This window comes from Lytechinus variegatus, chromosome 14, assembly GCF_018143015.1.
Source record: "Lytechinus variegatus isolate NC3 chromosome 14, Lvar_3.0, whole genome shotgun sequence".
Lineage (NCBI taxonomy): Eukaryota > Metazoa > Echinodermata > Echinoidea > Temnopleuroida > Toxopneustidae > Lytechinus > Lytechinus variegatus.
The window spans coordinates 12,074,112-12,098,515 of NC_054753.1; the positions used below are offsets into that span (position 1 = coordinate 12,074,112).

General features: G+C 37.0%; 1 protein-coding gene across 2 annotated transcripts in view; it reads right to left on the reverse strand.

Moving 5' to 3' along the window:
* The window catches only part of LOC121427220 (pre-mRNA 3' end processing protein WDR33-like), a 44,674-nt gene extending 22,291 nt beyond the window's left edge, over positions 1 to 22,383 (reverse strand). Inside the window, exons 1-7 of one of the 2 annotated variants that reach the window (XM_041623504.1) lie at positions 22,282 to 22,383; positions 13,954 to 14,190; positions 10,504 to 10,615; positions 9,842 to 9,910; positions 8,955 to 9,059; positions 7,208 to 7,303; positions 3,998 to 4,152 (exon numbers count right to left, since the gene is read on the reverse strand). In XM_041623504.1, the coding sequence (XP_041479438.1) occupies positions 3,998 to 4,152; positions 7,208 to 7,303; positions 8,955 to 9,059; positions 9,842 to 9,910; positions 10,504 to 10,615; positions 13,954 to 14,105 (689 nt within the window). In that variant the 5' untranslated portion in view covers positions 14,106 to 14,190; positions 22,282 to 22,383. The remainder of the gene's footprint in view (positions 1 to 3,997; positions 4,153 to 7,207; positions 7,304 to 8,954; positions 9,060 to 9,841; positions 9,911 to 10,503; positions 10,616 to 13,953; positions 14,191 to 22,281) is intronic. The other variant, XM_041623506.1, reaches the window with a different exon arrangement.
* Between the last annotated feature and the right edge of the window lie 2,021 nt (positions 22,384 to 24,404).

A 24,404-nucleotide genomic window follows, 5' to 3' on the forward strand; every position in this document is an offset into this window, starting at 1 on the left:
AAAGAATTGAGATATATTTGAATAAATATAAAATTGATCTCCAGAATGCTATTTTTTAATGGGAATTCTGGGAGAGATATAAGTAGCTGGCCACAGCCGATTTTTGTACAGCCAATTCTCGTATAAGAGCAACTGATTCAATATCAATCTCAACTTAATGAGACTAGACAACATCAATTAAAGGCCGGACCCATAATTCTACCGCCATCTGATTCTGAAACAGCATTTTGTTTAACAAGAGAATCTAATAATAATAATAAATCCTCTTGAATTGGGTTGTACATAAGAACATTCATAAACTATTTCACAGATAATAATAAATCTTTTACTAGAACTGGTGAAAAATTGTAGAGTAGACTAACAATTATTTGTGGTCGCGACATTTCTCTAACTGCTGTTTGCTTCATCTAGCAAATGAACACCAGGCACAACTTTCCAAGTGACTTTACGTCCAAGTCAGTAGACCGTAACGACACTTGGTTACCAAGGGTGAGAAGTCAGCTCTGAACTTCCTAGTAGAATCCTGTCCCAGGCATGAGAAAGTTGAAACCGTTCAGAGCTGTCTCTCACACGAGACATTATAATCCACTGACTTGGATGCAAAGTCACATGGAAAGACTTGCCTAGTGTTAATTCACCTGATGAAGCCAACAGCAGTTGGTAAAACTTTGGGACCACAGCGAATTGTAAGTTTACTCTACAATTTTTCACTAATTCCAATAAAAGATTCATAATTGTCTAACATATTGAAGATTACTGGATGAATCATAATATACATGGATTTATATCACAGGTTACCAGATCAGTTTGGAGTCACAGAAAACAGCACTAGAGCCCCTTTAGCATTATCATTAACTATGGAGTCAGTTTTGTTGATATGCCTGTGATACAATCCCCCATGGCATTTTAACTTATCAAGTTTTAATCCTGGGAGTTCTCTGATTGAAGTATATGGGGATTTCAACAATTTATTCGTTGACAGGTTACATGTTCTGGACATGCATGTGCTCAATTGCAACTTCCTCCAAAAACTCATGTCAAATGTACGTTGTAATGCTTTCTCTTTAGTTCTTTGCTGAACAAATGATATTAGGACTCCGGTATAAGGTAGTCTGGTGCTCCAAAAAAAAACCTGCGGAATTAACAAAATAATAAAGATAAAGTATTTCAACAAAAAGGTTATTTCCTTTTGTGGGGTGAGGGTCTTTCTTTTGAAAAGGAATCTCTTTTATTGTGAAAGAAAGCTGATAAAAAAATTAAGCAAAAAGTCTGTGAACAATAGCGTATGTACATGTTTACTAAAAATGACACATTCTGATGAGGAATTATTCCTACATGTACAGTATATCGGGGGAGGGCGGAACCTATCCATTTGTTAAGCAAAGAATAAGTTTCAAGCAGATGTCAAAATAATGGTCTAGCTTAATCTGGACTTATTAAATGGGACAGTTCACACAAGTAACTTTTGTGAAAGCTTTAAGGGTAACTATGTCAAACTTTCTTCTTTATGCTGCAGATATTGAATGCACCTTGTTGACTGAATATTTTTTGTTTTGTTTTTGTATTCATTATTTTCATTTTAGTGCAATTATTGTAAGAAAGTAGCAAGAAATGACTTGTAATTTGTTGGTTGGGATAATAGCCTAAAGTATCAATTGTGACAAAATGCCTTGATTGTAACTTTAAGTAGAAAAAAAGGATATCACTGTAGAGCAGTTGCATAATGTTAATGTAAATGTACAAATCATAACAGCATAACTGGTAATTAGTTACCCTGAATAATACATTTTCTTGAACATAAGTCAGAAGATTATTGTAATTTTTATGCATATTTCAAATACACAGATGTATATACATGAACATATTATTTTTCAACATGATTGGGAGAAAATATCTATTTTCAAATTTCTCCATTTTAGTATATCACTATTATGTAACGCCAAAGACCCTAACAGTAAGATAATTTTAATTCATATTTGCAATGAAAATTTTGATTCAGTTTTGCATTCTTTTACAGACCCAACCTCAATTGCAAAGATGAATAATTATCACTAAACTAATCTGAACAAATAAACCTAGAATATGATTTACTTCCCATGGCAATCTACTTGATGTGCAAGAGTTACAATGTAAGGATTGCTTCTAATATAATGAATTCTAGTTTTGAAGAAAAAAAATCAATAAAATCACACTTATTTCAGACAATCTACCTTACTACCATTTCTACAAACAGATGCATATTAACAAAATTTGGTTGATCCTTGATGTAAAAAAATGTAAATAAAATAAGTTCTTCTTATCCATAAAACCAAAGTTTAATTTCTATTAATCTACTTTTCATTATGACTTCTCTATTTCATGTCATAGAGACGTTATTCATAATGTGTTATGCGCTATACAAGAACTGACTATCATTAATAATTATCACTCTTTATTTCATTTAATTAAATTATATTTCCTTATGTTAATACATTTTTTTTCTTTTGATTCATTTTTGTATTATAGTTTTGCTGGGGAGTGGAGATTGCAATGACTGAACACAAAAGGTTTCATTATATTCCTCCTGGTATTCATATCCTTTTTTTTCTTTTGACCAAACTTTTTTTTTTTGAAGGGGGAGTGGTATCCTAGCCTTTGCAAGTAGTTGTAATATACATGTTTTTATTCCTGTCTCAAAATGAAATTTAAATTTGATGGACATGTAAATGAATAGCCAAGGTATAAAGAAATGAACAATAAGCAATCTTATTAGAAATTTTCTGACCTAAAATACATCAGAAGCCTAAACACTGCAAAGAATGAGAAGGCAAGCTATTGAAGACTAACAACAACAAGCCCCACCAATGCTACATGTATTTATACTCAGAGCTTCTTGGTCCCAATATTTTGACTTAAGAATGGTTTTTGGAATTTTCAAGGTATAGAGGACATAAAGTTGGTTGGGCTCAAACCAGAATTTCAGGTGTGCTACAGTGTTTGCAAAGTGTCAATTCTATTATGTGTAGGGTGTAAATTAAGACTGTTAACCAGATTTACAGCCATTGCTTTTTCCTATATTTTGCACATAAAAAAGGGGAACTTAATTTCAACTTTGATACTTTATACATGAAATCATATACAGCAGTTAAATTAAGAACTTTGATATCCGACACCAGGAACAATATAATTTGCATCAATGTACATCAGTGTTTGTGTGAGGATGTGTGTTGAGTAATTCTTGTGTATGATTAACAAAAAATCTCTTTCCCTCTCATTTAAACACCCTCTCTATAATATTTTCTCACGCAAAGTTTATGTTTACAATTGTCTCATATTCACTGAACCCAGACACGTAAACATTCATTATCTTCACACACTTATATCCATTTCATTCCATTTATTACCTTTTTTTTCCACCTTCAATTTTTCAAAATTTTATTTTTCGTTTTATTCAATTTATTTCCAAAACAAATCTTCAAAACCTTGCCAAATACATGTATATATAATTTTGAATGACATGCATTTATTTTATTCAATCAGTGATTTATTTTATTCAATTAGTGTCATGTTTCCTTTAATGTATTCATTTGCTACATCAATTCTCTCTCTGTCACTTTCACACTTCTCATTATTTTATTTTGTAAAATCACAACAGTGGTATCATATATTTGCATAACTAGATAAATTACAATCTATACTAAATTGTAAGTAATAAATTGCGATCACTTTTTTTTCCAAGCAACCAGTAACATCTATAGACATATACATCCATGTACTGTGCAGAAATGATTGGAAAATAATACACAATGTGGAAATACAATATATAATCAAAATCCATTCCATTTCAAGAATCATTAATATTCTTGATATAAACATTGCAAGAAGATCATAGCGATTAAGTTGACATAGAAAATTTCTGCATAAACGACATATGACATTATACTTCTCTTTGTTCCTATCGTTACTGAATAATTTGCCCGGAGAGGCTCCTGGCTTGGTTGTTATTTGGTAGTAGTACCTTGCGCATCGTACAGCCTGGTCTTTATGGGCCTGGTACATCTGCACGTTGTTCATGTTGGACTGCCAATACTTGATGAAACCCTGGTCGTCTCCCGTCAGCAGCCACATGTCATTGCGACTCCACGTCATCGTTCTGACAGCACACTCATGGGCCTGTGAACAACAAACAAACAATGCTTGGGTTTCATTTGGATTCAGCATGTTCATTTTACTTCTACATGTAAAGTACTGTATGTTGACGAGTAAAAGCTAATCATTCAGTGATATATAATGAATTGCACAGCATTATGCGAACAAAAAAAAATTTTCAATTTCAGCTCATCATCCGACAGTACACTCATGGGCCTGTAAAAATCAAACAAAGCAATCTTAGATTTCATCTGGATTCAGTTTGTTCATTTTACTTGAACACATAAAGGATTGTTTAACTGGCCAAAACTAATCAACTAATAAATAATACACACAGAAATGCAGACCATTATGTTAAAAAAGAAAATGTTGGTGCTTCTCCATGTCATCGTCTGGACAGTACACTCATTGGCCTGTGAACAGCAAACAAACCAACCTTGAATTTTATCTGTATTCAGTGTGTTTGGTGTTGAGTATAATGATATACAATGATTTGAAGAGCAGTATGACATCAAAGAAAATGTCTTTGGTATTCTTAAAAGTGAACAAGAATTAATTGTGGATAGATTTTTCCTATTAGGGGGTTACTCTTCCTTCTATTATGAATATTTATGCACAGTGCTTCTACTCAACTATCTCTTCAAGATTTGGAGGTTATCTACAACATATCTCCACAGACTCCTCCAACTCTTAAAAAAAAGGATGTTGTTGTACTTCTTGACATTCCCTCCAATATATCTTTTACAAGGTTCTGGTGCCTTTTAACACCATTAGGGGCCCATTTCGTAAAGAATTACAATTGTTGTAACTCTGCCATTATGGCAACTACCATGGCAACCTTGATTTTGATTGGTTGCTGAGCCCTGTTGTCATGGTAGTTGCCATAATGGCAGAGTTACAACAGTTGTAACTCTTTATGAAACGGGCCCCTGATTAGACTTTTCTTTCCATACTTGATATGTTACAGATTTTCCAATACAGCAGGACTGGGTTTGGGTTATACCATGTTCTACCCTGGCAATATGCTTAACATTAAAAAAAAATATATGTTTTATAAAAATATCAATGTCAGAACATCAAGAATATTTTGCATCAGAACGTTTACTTACTGTGATGATCATGATCCTTGATAGAATTCTACAGAAATAATTTTGTCATCATTTGCAAAATACATTCTAGATGTTATCAAGTTCCCATTCATGTTACCTGGATTCCCTGATTCAACTTTCGACATAAAGCATAATTATGCAAGGGTGCCAACATCTGGAATTTAGAATTAGGGAAGGATACAACTCACATCATACTATATGCACACAGTTAGCACACATCTCAAGCCAAAGTCAGCCATCAGATGGTAAAATGTCTAACTCGAAAATTTGACTTTTTGATGTAAATTCACTTTCCTGGTAATGTGAGGGCACTCTTTCCAATGGTGCTATCGACAAGATCCCATCATGTCTTGATTTATAGATATTTGGTACTTTTTTGTATTTTTCCTTCAGATTTCATGGTAAAATGGTCTATCTTTGAATTAGCCCATTGTTTGGAGGTAAAACGAGCCATCTTCCTTTGAACTTTCTTAACTAATCGCTGTCAAACGGTAAAATGGTTTATCTTCCAGTTAGACCAGTTTACCGCCACGTCACACGGCCGTCAGATGGTAAAACGGTCTATCTCGAAAATCGCTGTTCTGAACAAATTGAATGGGGTAAGATGGTAAAATGGTCTATCTAGAAGATAGACCATTTTACCATCTTATGATGTATAGTATGAGTGTATACATATGCTGTGGTTAAACAATCTACACAAACATCTCATTTATTTCTTAATTAAAACCCTAAATAAGCACAAAATTCTTCATTTATTAGTGTTTATTGTGCTTCTTCTTTTCCCATTGCTAGAATTGCATTATTCCCATCTCATAAAAAGCTCAAACCTCTAAACTTTAAAGTCATTTTTCTCAGAACAGCGATTTTCGAGATAGACCGTTTTACCATCTGATGGCTGAGTGCTCAGCCCTGGGCCCTGGAAAAAAGAGTCAAGAGTATTCAAACCTTGTGGCCAGGGTACAGGGCCAATCTAAGGCCTCAGAAAGCTCTGGGTTGCTCAATGCTCACTGGAGCAATCTGAGCCTTATTTTGCAGTAGTTGACATGCTCAATAAAATTACTGAATTTTTTTCAACCAACATTTTTCCCCAGGTTTCCTATGGCAAACATTGTATACATGTAATGTTGTTAAGAATATGTATCAACAAAGCTGGAGAAATTACGTGATCATGTACTAAGTAACTTCATCTGGCATTTCATTCTCACTAACTAGTGCACACACAAAGTAGCATTATTTTCCCAGTTTGCACCAATGGAGCATCTGGTGCCCTGATGTTGTTCATGCACTCATGCATGACTTACTAACTTATACATCTTCACACTTGACAGTTGGGACAAAATCAATACATCCTCGTTGGTAATGAATACGAAGGGAGTCATTTTGAAAAAAAATTAATACCCCCTTTTTGGACATCAGTATAGGTATACCCAGGAAGTCTTAGTTCATTCTTGTGGTACACCTTCTGTAAAAGGAGCACTAAACACAAGTGCACTGATCACAAAAGCACATACACAATAGAGGTCTATTCACTCTCCTTCCTTGAATAATAATCAGGGTTTAGATCTAAAAGGAAGGCTTATTCAATCAAGATGTGAAGACATCCATAGCACCAATACAGGAACTCTCCCAATAGTGTTTAGGTTTTGATGTGAAAAGTAGTATATGTGTAGGAAAGTGGCTAGTCTCAAGTCCCACATATAAAGGACAGATTCAGAAAGCACATGAAATACTATACTATACAACTATTTCCTTCACAATGTTCAGAGTGCCCCTTCATAAAATATGATGCAACAGTATTTTAAAAACTCTCGGATAAAGTATTTGAATGGCTAATAACAAATTTGTCACATACATTTTTATTTTTGTACAGACAAAAAAAAGACACTTGGCCCAGGGTTTAAGCGGTTGTGATGGGTTTGGTCTGAATCATTGTAATTCAATCTAGCACATTACATGCTGAATATTCTTACCTGAAGAATGGTTTCAAAATTAAAGGTAAGCCCGTTCCACAAAGTAAACTCTCCGCTGGATGCTCCAGTAACCAGTCTCCTTCCTTCAGGGGTCCACTATATCATGAAAACACACAAAAGAAAGCATTAGACAACCTCTTTGTTTTTTCACTCATGTGTACAAGACAGTTCCACGTGGGTGTTTCATAAAGCTGTTCGTAAGTTAAGAGCGACTTAAAAAACGACTGGTGATCCTTTGTACACAAGTGGAATGCCTCTGGCCATCTCACCTGCATCACGCGATTCAACATAGCAGCAGTGCTGACTTTGAAAACTACTATAACTCGCACAAGATGTTCAGTTCAGTGACACTTGGTTACTCTTATTTCCATGTTTTATGAACTAGACCAATACACTTACAGAGATAGGATGGCAATTCAACAAATACCCCCAATTCGGCCAAAGTTTATTGACCCTAAATGACCTTTGACCTTGATCATGTGACCTGACACTTGCACAGGATGTTGAGTGATACTTAATTACTATCATGTCCAAGTTTCATGAATCAGATCCAAAAACTTTTAAAGTTTTGATTGTAATTCAATAGATTCCACCAAATCGGCCAAAGTTCATTGACCCCAAGTGACCTTTGACCTTGGTCATGTGACGTGAAACTCATGCAGGATGTTTGGTGATACTTGATTAACCTTATGTCCAAGTTTAATGATCTAGGTCCATATATTTCCTAAGTTATGATGACATTTCAAAAACTTAACCTCAGGTTAAGATTTTGATGTTGATTCCCCCAACATGGTCTAAGTTCATTGACCCTAAATGACCTTTGACCTTGGTCATGTGACATGAAACTCTATTAGGATGTTCAGTAATACTTGATTAACCTTATGGCCAAGTTCATGAACTAGGTCTATATACTTTCTAAGTTATGTCATTTAAAAAACTTAACCTCAGGTTAAGATTTGACGTTGACGCCGCCGCCGACGCCATCGCCGTCTCCCTCTGCTATGCAGGTGAGACAAAAATGGTATATTTATTGGCGATGGTTTAGCGCGCAATAAAGGTTCATCAGTCGGTCTGAAAGTCGCTCTTAACTTACCAACAGCTTTATTATGAAACGGCACCCTAACTATGTTTGTTTTTAAGTATATTTAGTGACTTAAAAATATGGTATACAGTTCATGAAAAAAATAATGCACTCTATATGTCTATATGAAGTCTATAGAATTCTAGTACAAATTTTATATATTATATAACTCATCACAAGGTCCTAATCAAAACGAAATCTCTGATAGTCATTATCCAATTTTTTTTTCTGGAAAAGCATCATTTTACTGGATTCTGTTTGAACTTATTTTTAGGTTGTTACAACTAGTAGCATTTATGTTAAAGACATACTTTAATTTTACTTTTTTTTAAGTAACAGCCTCTTGTAGTATCATTGCGTTAACCAAATGATGCATGTCTGATTTGTTCATTATACAACCTATCTGCTCTCACCGAGGCTGTGTTCAAGCTATTTCACAGAACCCTTTAATAGGCAAAACCTCAACTCGATTTTTGAATAAATAGTATAATGGACTCATTATCATGCATCATCATGCATTGCATAATAATACTACATGTTCCTCGCAAAGGAGGTATCCAAATGTGACCATTACCGACTATATACTTTCTACACTGGTTTCAAATAGTTGCATGAATGATATCCAATTGAAAAAGTCTCTTATCTATAAAGAAGTATTACACTTACCACAACACAGAATATTGGGCATCGGACCTTATTGGTTGATGTCCTTACAAATCGAGTTGTTACTGCATTAATAGGGTTGTCCAACATCTGATGAGGTAAACTCAGCTTCATCGAAAAAAAACAATCAATTTTCAAACAGCTTATATAATCACATTAGGCATTAGACCTTATTTAATAGTTAAAAACTGCACAATCTATTCATTTTTACAGAATTATATTCATATTATATTCAGGATAGTAAACCTGAAGATCTTATCACAAATTGCCGAATCAGGTGGGTGTTCACAGCATTTCTTGAACCATCATGAAAAAAAAAAACATATTACGAGACTGGCACACGAGTCACTCTGAAAAGCCGAGGACTCACACAAAGTTTGCAAAGGAAAGTCTGAAACACATATTGTGCTGGACTTAACAAGGTGAAGGTATGACTAAAGGTCTTAATATGTGAATATTGAAGTATGGTCATCGAAAACTAAAATTGTTTTTATTCTTAAGCATTCAACTACCAAGTTTATTATTATAGGCCAAAATTAAATTACAGTTTTTAAGAAATTCAGTGGAATCTTATGGGCAGTGGAAAAACAATACATATTTTCTGGGTCAACTTTGTGTACTCACTGGCAAAAAATTTGCTTCCTGAATCAAAGACTATAATGGACCCTATGACAATTTCCATGGTTCTTTCTAGTGCTCTTCTGGGTATTTTAGGGTCGAATTCAACCCGTGCCTTCTGTAATTTTTTTACCCTGCTCCTGGGCCACTTTAATAGAGAAAGAATAACTTATTAGGCAGCTTCAGATTTGAGGTGAAAAACTTTGATTGGAATTTCTTCACCTCATAAGGACAACAACCCTTTTCCTAGTATGAAAAATGGGTCTACTTACATTTCCTATATATGAGTGATCTGGCTGTATCATCCTTGCGTCTTTGTAGTCCCGTTGCCAAATCCTTGCCTAAAAATATGAATTCATGTTGCATTTTGAAAAGAAATACATTAGGTAAAGGGGGTCATTCAGACAGGTCAGGTCAAGATATTTGGTAAAAACCAGCAAACCCCCAAGGAAGAAATTCCAGCATTCTACATTTCTTCTTATTCTACCCGAAGCTACCAATTTTTAAATTAACCTTAAGGAGCCGGGAAAAATTTTATGGAGAAATCAGGTGCCTTCCCAGTTTAAACACCATGTATTCAACTAAGAAAGTTGGTCATATTGGTTACATTTTTCAATTTTTTTCACATATTCTAGAATACCTGGGAGTGCTGCCTATGGAGAATAATACACGCAGCACCCCCTGAGGAATTTTTTTGGGTGCTTCAGCACCCTTAGCCTCCCCGCTTACACGCAGCACCCCCATGGAAATTTTGGCCCTTGCCCCCCCCCCTTCCCAGTACCATGGTGGCTCTGCCTAGATAGAGTGTCTCTAGACCACAGAAATCTGTTCTGCTAAAGGAAAATTCCATTTAGATGTATGTAAATAACAGGTTTTGCACAACATGATAAGAAAATTACATTCTCTTGGGCAAATACTTGACTTTACTACTTACCTGGAGATATCTGATGACTGAAGTATTGTAATCGACCGTTCTCCGTTGCAGGGTATTTTTCATCCTCTTCTGGTCAAAAGTTGTCGCATTTGTTGGTACATGCTCCTGATGTCTAAAATTAAATCAATTACAAAATTTAAAGTATTAAAAAAGCTGACAATGTGTACATTTGTCTTGCAAGATTTCGCTGCAGCATTTCTATCTTTCATGGCTTTGAATGGATAAGGGAGGGCAAAATACTGAGTGGGACCAACAAGGCAAAGGCGATTTTGTGTCTCACCCCCTAATGAAAATAACCAGAAATAACGTGATTTGCGAGGGCACGTAGCAGAATTGTATGGAAACTTCATTGTGAAATGACTGGGATGGAATAACACTTGTCATAAGAGCCTTGCACGTAAACTTTAACGTTGACCTGAGAATGACCTTTGACCTTATCATGTGACCTCCGACTGCAGCATAACATGCAGGTCCCCCAAGTCCATCTAACATCCAAGTTTGGTTGAAAAGCGACTTATGGTTGCGGAGTTAGCTGTCATAATCTTGAGTCTTGCATGTAAACGTTAACGTTGACCTGAAAATGACCTTTGACCTTACCATGTGACCTCCGACTGAAGCATAACATGCAGGTCCCTCAAGTCCATCTACCATCTAAGTTTGGTTGAAAAGTCACTTACGGTTGCGGAGTTAGGTGTCATAAGAGAGTCTTGCATGCAAACTTTAATGTTGACCTGCATGTAAACTTTAATGTTGACCTGAAAATGACCTTTGACCTTACCATGTGACTTCCGACTGCAGCAAAACATGCAGGTCCCCCAATTCCATCTACCATCCAAGTTTGGTTGAAAAGCGACTTACAGTTGTGGAGTTATGTGTTATTAGATTTGTGACGGACGGACGACAGATGACGGACGGACGACATTTGGATCCCTAAGTCTCGCCTTCACCTCTGGTGGGCGAGACAAAAATTGGCACCGACTATGGCTTACTCTCACTAGGCCAGGCTATTTTGGTAGTTAATAAAGTCAGGAACGGGCCTCTCGAAGGCATCCCCCCCCCACCCCGGAAACTGACAGCGTGATTGAAACTTGGCACACACTTTGTTCATGGCACAATCTACAAAATTTAGTTAGGATTACATTATGCTAATTTTTGCATAAAAATGCATGAAATTAGAATTGTGCTGGAAGTCAAGAAATAAAGATGTGGCATTCTAACCAAATCTAATATGTAAACAAGTAGAGCGCCTCTGGCAGTCTCACCCGCAATACGTAAATCAATATAGCAACCATGCTGACTTTGAAAACTACTATAAAATAACTATTCACAAAAAACACCATTCATATAATAACATAATACTACATTCATTGACCCTAAATGACATTTAAGTGATTTAACCTTGATCAAGTGACCCAAAACTTATGCAAGATGAGCAATGATTCTTGATTACCCCTACATGTATGTCCACAATTCACTATCTATTCCATAAACTTTCAGAGTTATGATGAAAATTCAGCAATTACACCACAACATGGCCAGAGTTCATTGACCTTGGTCATGTGACCTGAAACTAGCACAGGATGTTCAGTAATATCTGATTACTCCAAGTCCAAGTTTTATGAACTAGCTCCATAAACTTTCAAAGTTTCAATGGAAATTCAATAAATACCCCCAACATGGCCTAAGTTCATTGACCCTAAATGACTTTTGGCCTTAGTCATGTGACCTGAAACTCTGGAAGGATGTTCAGTAATACTTGATTACCCTTATCTCTAAGTTCCATGAACTAGGTTCATATACTTTTTAAGTTATGATGTCAATTCAAATACTTAACCTTGGGTTAAGATTTCAATGTTGATTCCCCCTACATGGTCTATTAAGTTCATTGACCCTAAATTACTTTTGACCTGGGTCATGTGACCTAAAACTCAGGAAGGATATTCACTAATACCGGTAGTTGATTACCCTTATGTCCAAGTTTCATGAACTAGGTCCATAGGTTAACCCGAATTCTCCGGGGGGGGGGTTATAATAGCCCCCCCCCTCAACAATTTTCGGGATATATCCGCTGCGCAAAAATTGTTGACCTCGCCGCTCGCTGACTTTTTACTTTCAAGTCTCACGCAAATTTTGAGACCAAATTTGTGACTTCCGGTACGCGGTTACGACATTACGCAACATTATGTAAGTGCATGTCAGACCCAAAATTGCTCATAAACGTGATTTCATGTGCAAATCCAATGCAAATTGTGTATTGAGCCAAAATTCATAAATGTATCACTATTTCTACTTTTACTGATTAAACCTAATTAATTTTGCTTTGTTTATTATCAGAATTAAGTCTGGAACGATTTCCATTGAAAAAACACTAAAAAACAAAAAGTAAAAAAACAAAGAAATACATAAGAAATTAAAAATAAAATACATAAGAAATCGGTCTTGGTTCCAAAATTTTTTTCATTCACAATTGTTAGGAATGATATAAAGAATATTTTCACTAAAAAATAGCATTCTAGGAGCTTTACTTAGTGAATCAGAGCAAAAAGTATGATTTCATGAATAAATTAGCATAATTAATTCACATAAAATAAAAATATATGAATTCAGTGAAATTTACCAATGCAACTGTGTAGATTACATCATTCTCAACCAGCATGCAAATTTTTGTTGTTCTCACGCAATCCGCGGCCGAGATCTCACGGGAGGGGGGGGGGCCATAATGTCCCCCCTCCCTCCCAGAAATGTCAAGAATCAAAATACCCCGGGAGATTTAGGGTTAAGATGTCATTTCAAAAACATAACCTTCAGTTAAGATTTCAATGTTGACGCCGTTGTCTGAAAAGCAGTGCCTATAGTCTCGCTCTGCTATGCATGCGAGACAAATAACGATACAAAGAATTCCCTTCGATAAATTTAAACATTTCTTTTTTATGCTAATTTTTTTCAATTTTATTGTTTATTTTGTCACAGCAATTTTTGTCTTCCTTTTTTTTCTATTTTAACAAAAGCCTATACAAGGCATGCCTCACCATCATGATATTGGAGGCAAAACAAGAAAATAGATTAATTTATCAACTATACATATTTCATGATTTTTATTTATTCCACATTTTTGCCACGTTATTGTTCCTAAATTCTTGCTTTTGTAGGCATTCATTAACAGGAACTGCTTATTTCATCTATTGAAAGAAACATGTTTTCAAAAAAAGTCTCAAGATAAGACCCATTCAGTCATGCAAGAAATGTTTCCAGTAACATGTTATCTGTTTCATGGTTCAGAGAAGTGTCAGCAGCACACAGCAAATCCTTTGGTATCCCTTTTAAACCTCATCACTGAAATCATTGTGGATCAGAAAAATCTGTAAAATTTCACAGGCAAAAGATGTATGGAGTTGCTTGTCTGCAGATTCAAAGGTGATATAAATCTTGAACAAGGAACTTTGACATTACCTGTGATGGCTATGCTGTCTGCGATGGTGATTATTGTAATAGTTTGGCTTGATTTGGTAATATGGTAATCTCGGCTGATGAAAGAACTGTCCCTGGTGGCCTTGCTGGCTCTGATGGCCCTGATGCCTGGGCTGGCCCCCCGCTGCCTCCATTGTCACCGCAAAGGTCCAGATACAAAATGTCACTGATAAAGTAGACCTCAAATATTAGTGCATCCTTCTACAGAGGAATGATTATCTGTAGAAAATAAAGAACAAAATAGAAACATTAAATGAAAAGAAGTCCATGAGCAGACCTGGCACATTACATTTCGAACATTGCCAATTTAAATCTAAATTCTCAAAATTTTGGGGGTCCTCCAGCCATCAGGATGTCCCAACGTTTTTTCCCCCCATTTCCTTTCTACACAGCCAGTCGCGCAGCTTCAGATTGGCAGTGCTTCTATACAGATGATTTATGGAAATACACAGTAAAGGAATCATTTTAGCTACAAGCCTGTTACTACCTTATTAACGGTGAAGGGGCGACGGTGTCTAATTATATAGGATTTGACAAGGAAATTAATGGTGAACATCAAAGTCAATCCAAAATATGGCAAATTATACATAATACATGATTTTAAACAAGAAATTGTCCTAAAAAATATGTAGTGACTAGGGCTGTTACCATTGAGAAAATTCTGTTGATATGCTAAAATTACCTTTGGGCAATATCGATAACTATCGTAGGCGCCGCTTTTCCGACGGCGGTGTCAACATCAAATCTTAACCTAAGGTTAAGTTTTTGAAAGTATATGGACCTACAGGCCTCGAAATAGGATTTTAGGGGGCAAGGCCACTTTTTTGAGGGGCACTTTTTCATTGAGGCCAGGCAGCAGAAGGCACCAAGGCCATACAGAGGGGCACCAAGGCCACTTTTTAAGGGGCATGTAATAAATTATTTGTAGGTGTTACAGTTTCGCGGCGTGGGGGGGGGGGCTTTCCATAGTCGATGTTATACATCAGATTCATTACCAAACCACATTATTTACTTAAGAAAAAATGAACTTTACGCACGACTGGTGATACCTTCTTGAGCTACATGTAATTAAATGTGAATCTGATTAGCACCCAAGAAAGTATCACCGGTCGTTCGTAAGTTGTTCGTAACTGACGAACAGCTTTATGAAACACTCCCATTCAAAGTACTGTACTTACGCATCGCGCGCGCTCGCCAGGACAGTACAGTGCGCGCAACATTTGTGTAGTACACATACGGAGCTCGCGCTCGTCCATTCTTATGCTGCAGCTTACATAGCATATGTAAAGCGCGCTAGCGGCCGGCCAGCTGTGTATAGCTAGCTCATCGTTCGGCACGGCTTCGGACTAGACTGCATACATGCACTGGACGTCGCTGGTAAAGCTAAGGTATTGAATACTTTTTGAGATCGGAGAGAAGTTTTCGTCACTCAGAAAAAAAGGTGCAGACTTTCAAAAGGGGTACATTATATATGAGAAAAAGGGCACATTTATGAGAAAAAAGGGCACCACGGCCATATAAAAAAGGGCACATTTTTAGTGGCCGTAACTTTTAGCAAAAAGAAGGGCATGACGACCAGTAATGGGGGCATCAACGGCCATGGCCGTCGATTATTTCGAGGCCTGGGACCTAGTTCATGAAACTTGGCCATAAGGTTAATCAAGTATTACTGAACATCCTATTAGAGTTTCATGTCACATGACCAAGGTCAAAGGTCATTTAGGGTCAATGAACTTAGACCATGTTGGGGGAATCAACATCAAAATCTTAACCTGAGGTTAAGTTTTTGAAATGTCATCATAACTTAGAAAATATATGGACCTAGTTCATTAAACTTGGACATAAGGTTAATCAAGTATCATCAAACATCATGCATGAGTTTCACATCATATGACCAAGGTCAAAGGTCATTTAGGGTCAATGAATGAACTTTGGCCGATTTGGGGGTATCTGCTGAATTACTATCAAAACTTTAATTTTTTGGATCTGATTCATGAAACTTGGACATCATAGTAATCAAGTATCACTGAACATCCTGTGCAAGTTTCAGGTCACATGATCAAGGTCAAAGGTCATTTAGGGTCAATGAACTTTGGCCGAATTGGGGGTATTTGTTGAATTACCATCATTACTTTGAAAGTATGTCGGTCTAGTTCATAAAACTTGGACATAAGAGTAATCAAGTATCACTGAACATCCTATGCGCATTTTAGGTCACATGACCAAGGTCAAAGGTCAATGAACTTTGGCCATAATGGGGGTATCTGTTGAATTACCATCATAACTTTGCAAGTTTATTGATCTGACTTTTGAAACTTGGACATAAGAGTAGTCAAGTATCACTGAATATCCTGTGCAAGTTTCAGGTCACATGATCAAGGTCAAAGGTCATGTGAGGTCAATGAATTTTGGCCACATTGGGGGCATTTGTTGAATTACCATCCTATCTCTGTAAGTGTATTGGTCTAGTTCATAAAATGTGGAAATAAGAGTAACCAAGTATAACTGACCATCTTGTGCGAGTTATAGTAGTTTTCAAAGTCAGCACTGCTGCTATTTTGAATCGCGTGATGCAGGTGAGACGGCCAGAGGCATTCCACTTGTTTATGCATTATAGCGATGTCATATTCGTGTTGGTAAAAATTTGTATCTGCCACTGTACCAAGATCGCTTTAAAATCCGCTTTCATCAGACATAAATACACATCCTCACCTTTCACTTTATTAGCATTATTTTACGGTTGGATGAAGTTTTATTAATAATTTTGGGGCTTTTTGGACATTGTTCTGAGCAGTCAACGTCTTTCGCCTAACCACCATTTTGATACCATGCTGTACATCTTTGAACGTAGAGGGCACCAACACACGGCTGTGTGCTTGCTGCCTTCTACATTCAATACTTTGCTAAAATTGAGCTTGCGCTTGTGATGTTTTTGATTCGATCAAATGGTGTCGAGTGCAGTCACAATGTTTGGATTGTCACAATCTCACCCCCACTTCACTATCATAATAGCGATGTGGGGGTGAGATTGTGTTTTGTGGCTAATATTTGTAATCGCATTTTGCTGAGATTTCGGAATAATGTATTCTCCATTAAATAAACCAGTTTCCACCACTGTATGATCTTGACAAGTTGGGTGCGATTAATCCAAAGAAACAATAAAATTTCATCAGTAAGATGACTAAGTTTCTATGATGGTTTGGGTTTTCAACCAAGAAATATAAATATTTAGTTACATTGGTCATGTGACCTGAAACTTGCACAGGATGTTACTTGATTACTCTTATGTCCAAGTTTTATGAACTAGATCCATACACTTTCAGAGTTAAGATGGTAATTTCACAAATTTAACAAATACCCCCACATGCGCATGTAGCCAGCAAGCTATGCGCGTATCTAACCTTCATTTACTTATTACCTTATTACCGGATCTACTGGAAAAATGCAATTAATTATGCAGTCGTGTTTCCAGGTCTATCACTGTTGCTATCTCCATCTAACTATTAAAATAATGTGTGCCTGCGTGCTGTGCCAGAGTTACTATTCCCATGGGTGAGCATATTGCACTGCAGACCAAAACTTGTCTAACTGTGACTTGAATCTGTTCAACGTTGATGCAGTAACTATCTCTGCCGGCAAGGAGTTCCAGTCATTTACAACTCTGGCACTGAAAGTATTTTTTCTAACATCCAGTCTGCTTCTCCTCACATACAATTTGCATAGATGTCCACGTGTCGTCTGAGTTGATGCAGATGTGAAGAACATGTCCTTGTTCAAATCATCAATGCCATTGATGATCTTGTACGTCTGTATCATATCCCCTCTTCGCATTCTGTACTGAATGGAAGGTAACTTCAAGGAACGAAGCCTTCTACTGTATTCTTGATCTTTCAATGATGGCACCAACTTGGTCGCACGTCGCTGAACTTTTTCAATGGCTTTAAGGTCACAGACATACCTTGGGTGCCAAATAGCATTTCCATACTCAAGAATAGGTCTCACCAATGCTTTGTACAATTTAACAATGGTATCTTTATCTCTATAAATGAAAGTACGCCTGATCAGAGCAAGTACACGGTTGGCTTTCAGTACGGCACTTGCAACATGGGAGTGGAACTTCAAGTCAGAGTCAATGATAACTCCTAGGTCTCTCTCTTCGCTGACTTTTTCAAGCACAGTGTCATCAATCTGGTACTGAAAGTGTACGCTCTGCTTTCCTATGTGAAGAGACTTACACTTAGATGCATTGAAGTTTAGTTGCCATTTCTCTGACCACTCCACCAGCTTATCTAGATCATCCTGAAGTCGGTCACAGTCACTCCTTTGCTTGATTTCACGAAATAGTTTTGTGTCATCTGCATAAATCTTGACAATGCTGCCGACAACTTCAGGCAGGTCATTGATGAAGATCACAAACAAGGTGGGGCCGAGAACACTTCCCTGCGGAATTCCACTTTGGACGGGCCTCCACCGAGAAACTTTTCCATTAAGGGCAACTCTCTGTCTGCGTCTTAAAAGGAAACTACGTAGCCAATTCTTGATACAACCTGTAATACCATATGACTCAAGTTTATTCATGAGCCGCTGGTGAGGCACGGAGTCAAAAGCTTTACTGAAGTCGAGATAGATTGCATCCACTTTGTATCCTTCATCAAGAGTTGACGTCCAGAGCTCCATGACTTCTAACAGCTGTGTGACACATGATCTACTTGGGAGAAATCCATGCTGGGAGTCATGCAGGACATCATTCTCAACAAGGTGCTTAACAACAGCATCTCGTATAATTGATTCCAAAATCTTGCAAATGACTGAAGTTAGACTAATTGGTCTGTAGTTCTCTACAGCACTGCGGCTACCTTTTTTGTGAATGGGTGTTATGTTGGCATCTTTCCATGCCTGTGGGAGGACACCCTCTTTCAGTGACTTCCTGAAGATGAGTGTAAGGGGTACACATAGCGTTTCTGCTGTTTCTCTCAGAACTTTTGGGTGAAACCCATCAGGTCCTGCTGCCTTACAGGTCTTCAGCATTTTGAGTTTGTTCTTTACCATGCTTGTCCTTACTTCTACATCAGACAACATGTTCCCTCTGTGTCTGTGATCTAGCAATGGGACTTGCTCTAAATCTTCTTCTGTAAAGACACTGCTGAAGAAGGCGTTGAACAATTCTACCTTTTCTTCATCACTCTCAGCAGTTATTCCTTGATTGTTCTGCATCACTCCACATTTTGAACGATACTTCAGGGAACTGTTCACATACTTCCAAAAGGCCTTTGGGTTTGCCTTGACATTTAGGGCAATGTCTTTTTCAAACTTCCTTCTGAGATTTCTTGTCATCTTACGCAGTTTGATAGCTTCACATCTGGATTTTCTGTAGTCAATCATATTTGCTCGTCCACCATCTCTAAATCTTTTCCAGGACTTGTATTTCTTACGCTGTTGCTTCAGAGCTTTCCTCGTCATCCATAATTTCTTCTTCTTCAATCGAATTCCCTTAGATTTTGGAATACATTGGTCAATGGCAGTTTGAAGACTACATGAGAAGAAATTCCATGCTTCATCTACATTCATTTGATTCATTTCTTCATCCCAGTCCACAACCATCATTGCATTGTTTATTGCCTGATAGTCTCCTTTATGGTAACGATACCGTTCTCCTTTACCAGCTGTTGATTCAATGTACAGATTCATATTGAATAGGATGCACATGTGATCACTAAGTCCAAGGCCAGGTAGGTATGATACTTCATCTATAGTTCCTTCATCATTGGTAATTAGAAGGTCTAGGATACTTGGCTGCTGTCCTGTGCGATAACGAGTATGCTCGTTGACGTGTTGATACAAGAAACAGTCACTGAGACAATCTATAAACAACTGTTCATTGGAACTATGAGATGTCCAATTTTCCCAATTAATATTGGGATAGTTGAAGTCACCCATGACTAGAAGATGAGAGGGATTTCCATTTGTGACTTCTCGTAGTAGTTCGCTCAATTTTTCTGAGCTGGCATCATCTCTACTAGAAGTTGGGCTGCGATATATACTTCCCAGTATCAAAGAGTCTTTTCCTCTCAGTCGCACCTTGACCCAAACACATTCAGTGAAATTTGCAGTATAACTGACTTCTCTAACCTGATCTGCAAAACTTTCATGAACATATGTGACAATTCCACGGACATTTTCTTCTCCAATGTTTGTAAAGATGACATAGTTGTTTAACTGAAAGTTTTGCGGTGTTGGTTGAACCACACAATTTTTTGGAAGGCTTTCACAAACAGATATGATATCCGGTTTATGTTCTTCAACTAATAACAGTTCATCCATTTTATTGAGAAGATTATCACTATTGGTGTACAGCATTTTCAGCTGCTTCAACCTTGGAGTTGTGTCAGTTTCATCCTTTGAGCCTCTTTCACTGTCTGTCTCTGTATCTGATTTACTGAGCGCAGTGAACTTAATCTTATTGTGACGTCACCTCCCAAAGCCGTGCAATGGTACATTTTGGATGGTACGTCTTTTGTGCAACTGTATCATGTATGAATGTTTGACTTTCACAGTTTCAGCCTCCCATTTCCTTGCGTACAAGCTAAGTAGGCGTTGTACAATCGATGATGTCCATCACTCACTAGGCCCATTTCTTTTATTTTTTATTGTTTGAATTAGGCCCCTATAGTTATACAATATTTCATTTTTTACACATTTGACAATAAGGACCAACTTGACTGAACCAATTAGTATATTAAACAATGCTAATTCCACTTGTTCAGGGAGGAAATAACTGTTGCTTCCCTTGACAATGAGGAAAAAATTAGAATTTTTCATATTTCATGTAAAAACACAAAAGAAATAGTGAGTGGACGACGTCATCAGTCTCAATTCATTTGCATATCAACCAGAATGTGCACATATTAATTATTGTGTCATAGCCACTTGTTCACTGCTACCACCCTGCCTGTGGGGAATCTAGAGGTAGGACTATGGTATGCCAATGTTGTAAAGAGCACACACTTTAAAAAATCATTAAAATATCACTTTTGTGACCAAAATTACTAATTTTCATACAGTTGCAATTCATTTTTCATTAGTAAGTTGGGAATAAATTTTTCATTCACCAGAGCGCTCAACAACTAGAATTTTGCGCATATATTTGTGTACGCCCTCTATTAGTTGAAAGTAAAATGGCAAGAAAATTTTCATTTTTTTATCTCTATTTTTAATTAAGAAAAAAATGATTTAAAGAATCAAATTTAAATAAGAGCCAAGTTGTATGAATAATAGGTGTAATGGAACTGTCAGTGTAAAAAAATCAAGCATTTGCCCCAAAGAAAAAGAGAAAATAAGCCAAACATTGCCACCCTTATTTTGCCACACATGGAGATATAACTGAGCTGAGAACAAGGTTATATTATAACCTTGTTCATTGAATGAGTGGTCATAGCCCTGTTTTGTGAAATTAAGCGAAAATTTAAATGCCATAGGCCCTAGGTTCTTATTTCACATCAGAAATTCAGATTTTGATGAAATTTTTAGTGTTAATTTATGCTTGTTTGATTTTTCTCTTTTTATTTAAATCAACTTTTTGTTAAACTTAAATGTTGGGGTGGAATTGTCCTTTTAAAAAACTCCTCGAAACAGACAGCTGCCAGCTGTCTACTTACCGGTCGGATGGGGGGTCGGGTGTCCGGACACTTAATATTTTAGAAGCCTTCTTTTTTGTCTTTGGATTACACTAGAAGTATGAATTCAATTGTTGAAATCATCTTCCATTTTGTTCTCTATAATATTTTCTAACATCGTATACTAAAAATTGATAAAACTTGCTTGTATTTTTTTCCAAATGACTTTCTAAAATTGATCTCCGGACACACAACAACTGGTTTGTCATTAGCAAAATATAAAATTGAGACTTTTTGAGTTTCAAAATGCATGAGATTTGGCACGGTGTCACAGCCAGCCACTTGACAAGCCGCGGCCGGCAGAACCCATGTCCCAGGCCAGGGCAGGGCCCCGGCTCGGGCCCGCCACGCCAGGCTAGCCTTAGCCTGAGCGGAACGCACGTCGATCAATCAATTCATGGACGGCATGCCTGGGCGGCAGTGGCATGACACTGGCAGAGTCAGTGAGTGAGACTGAGTTGACGGAGACGCGAAAGATCGAGAATGCAAGCCAGTTTTGTCTCAATTAAAAACATGGCACAATTCTTATATGATTTAATCACCTTATTCAGGCTTAGCGCAATACATTACAAAGTTATAATTAGGATAATAGAAAACTGCAAGCTGCATGGGTATTTATTTAAACTAAATTAATCACCTTTTTACCGAGTTAGAAGAACCAGACGGAAGTTACTTGCAGCCATAGTTGTTTCAGGAATTGTGGGTACGTGCAATATAGGGTATTGATTTCGGAGAGTGCTCACTCGCGAAAAGCCACAGTCAAAAGCACGAGCCAGCTAGCCAAGCAGATGGTGTAAAAATATAGGGGCTGCTATTGTTTTATTTTTTAAGTGTTTTAGTAGATGATAGGAATTCTGTAGTTACACGACACTACGTTATACTTATTTCCTTTAATATTTTTTTCCTTCTTTTTATACTGCTTTTTAGCTCCTTTTGCCCTTTTTACTAGACCTGGTATAGTGACGCCCCCGGCGCCGCCCCTTGTGTACGACCCCCTTCTCTTCACGAAAATCCAGATAATCTTTTGAGAATTCATATTGTCATATTAACAACAAATATCATGACTTGATTAGCGCAAACCATCCCACACACAAAAGGGCGAGTGAGCGCATAGTGATGCAAAAGGTCCTAACAAAATTATGTTTATCAGTTATGGGGTCTGAATTAATCCAAGACCATATTAAGGCCTAGCCTTGAACGCTCCTTAATTTGACTTGCCTCAATTATGCCCATCTCATTGACCTTGGATTTTTTGGTGCTACTATTGTAGTCTTAAAAAACGGTGCCATAATTATGTGACACATACAAGTTTTAAAAAGGGCACTCAGTACCTATGTTGAATTTAATTGCTATTTTTTTTCTCCAAGACAAGTGACCCCGATTTGAATATCTGCCTATATAGGCCATGCCAATTATTATTGCCCCTCCATACAAGATTATCTACTTAAAGGACAAGTCCAGCCCAATAAAAAAGTTCAATTTGAATAAAAAGAGAAAAATCCAACAAGAAAAACACTAAAATTTTATCAAAATTCGGATGTAAAATAAGAAAGTCGTGACATTTTTAAAGGTCAAGTCCACTCCAGAAAATCGTTGATTTGAATCGATATAGAGAAAAATCAAACAAACATAACGATGCAAATTTCATCGAAATCGGATGTGAAAGAAAGTTATGACATTTTAAAGTCTCGCCAACCGCGTAGCCAGGATTCATTTTGGAGGGGGCGGTAAATATGCACGCGAAGCGTGCTAACCTAACACTTACGGAGCGCGCTCCCTAGGGGGTGGGTGGGGTGGGTGCAGGGAGGGGGAGTTTCCCCCTCCCGCACGAAGCTTTCGGTGATTCATAAATCAAAATGAAAAGGTGCCGTCTCTCTTGCCTCTACATATATCAGCTCCAATTCAGTTGACTATATTGTGATTTTGAACCTTTTTTTAAAAAAAATCATGTGAACGCACACAAAAGGGATAAAATGGAGGAAATTATAATAATAATTACTCCGCGCGAAGCGCGAAAGCTAAAGCGTTTTATCATTTTTTTTTTGCAAAGAAAAGAATCCCGAGAAGAGGTATTCCCTAAGTCATATTGAATGCTTCCCTTGGAAAGATCAGGTTTGATTACAAACAATTTAGCCACAGTGCATATTTAACTCGCCCAACAGAGGAGAAGAAGGGTGTATGCCGGATCCACTCACCATTTCGTCTAATAACCAGTTAATTGGTCCATGCATACATTTATGCAATTTCGTCAAATTGGACATGTGTGTTTGGGCAAAATAAATGAAAATAAAATGGATAGAAAATGATCTCATATAAATGATGGTGGACCAAGTGGTTATAGACGAGATGTTGATGGACGTAATGGCATTAGAGGTATACCACGACGAGTGGATGAGTTGGCAATAGATGAATTACCAATTATTTGTTTTATTTTTCTCTATTGATTCCGGGAATGGACTTGACCTTATAGTTAAAGAAAAAGTCCACCCAACAAAAAATCTATATTTTTATTCTTTTTTATCTAATAAAGAGAAAAAATAAACAAACAACACTGAATTACAATTTCATCAGAGTCACAGTTGCAAAAGAAAGTTATGACATTTTAAAGTTTCGCTTAACTTAACATTTACATTCAAACATTTACATTCAAATCCTGGTCGGCATGCAAATGAAGATACTCAACATCATCCATTCATTGTTTCATTTATGTGTTATAATATGAAATGTGATAACTTTTATTTCTCCCTGAAGTGGTGCTTT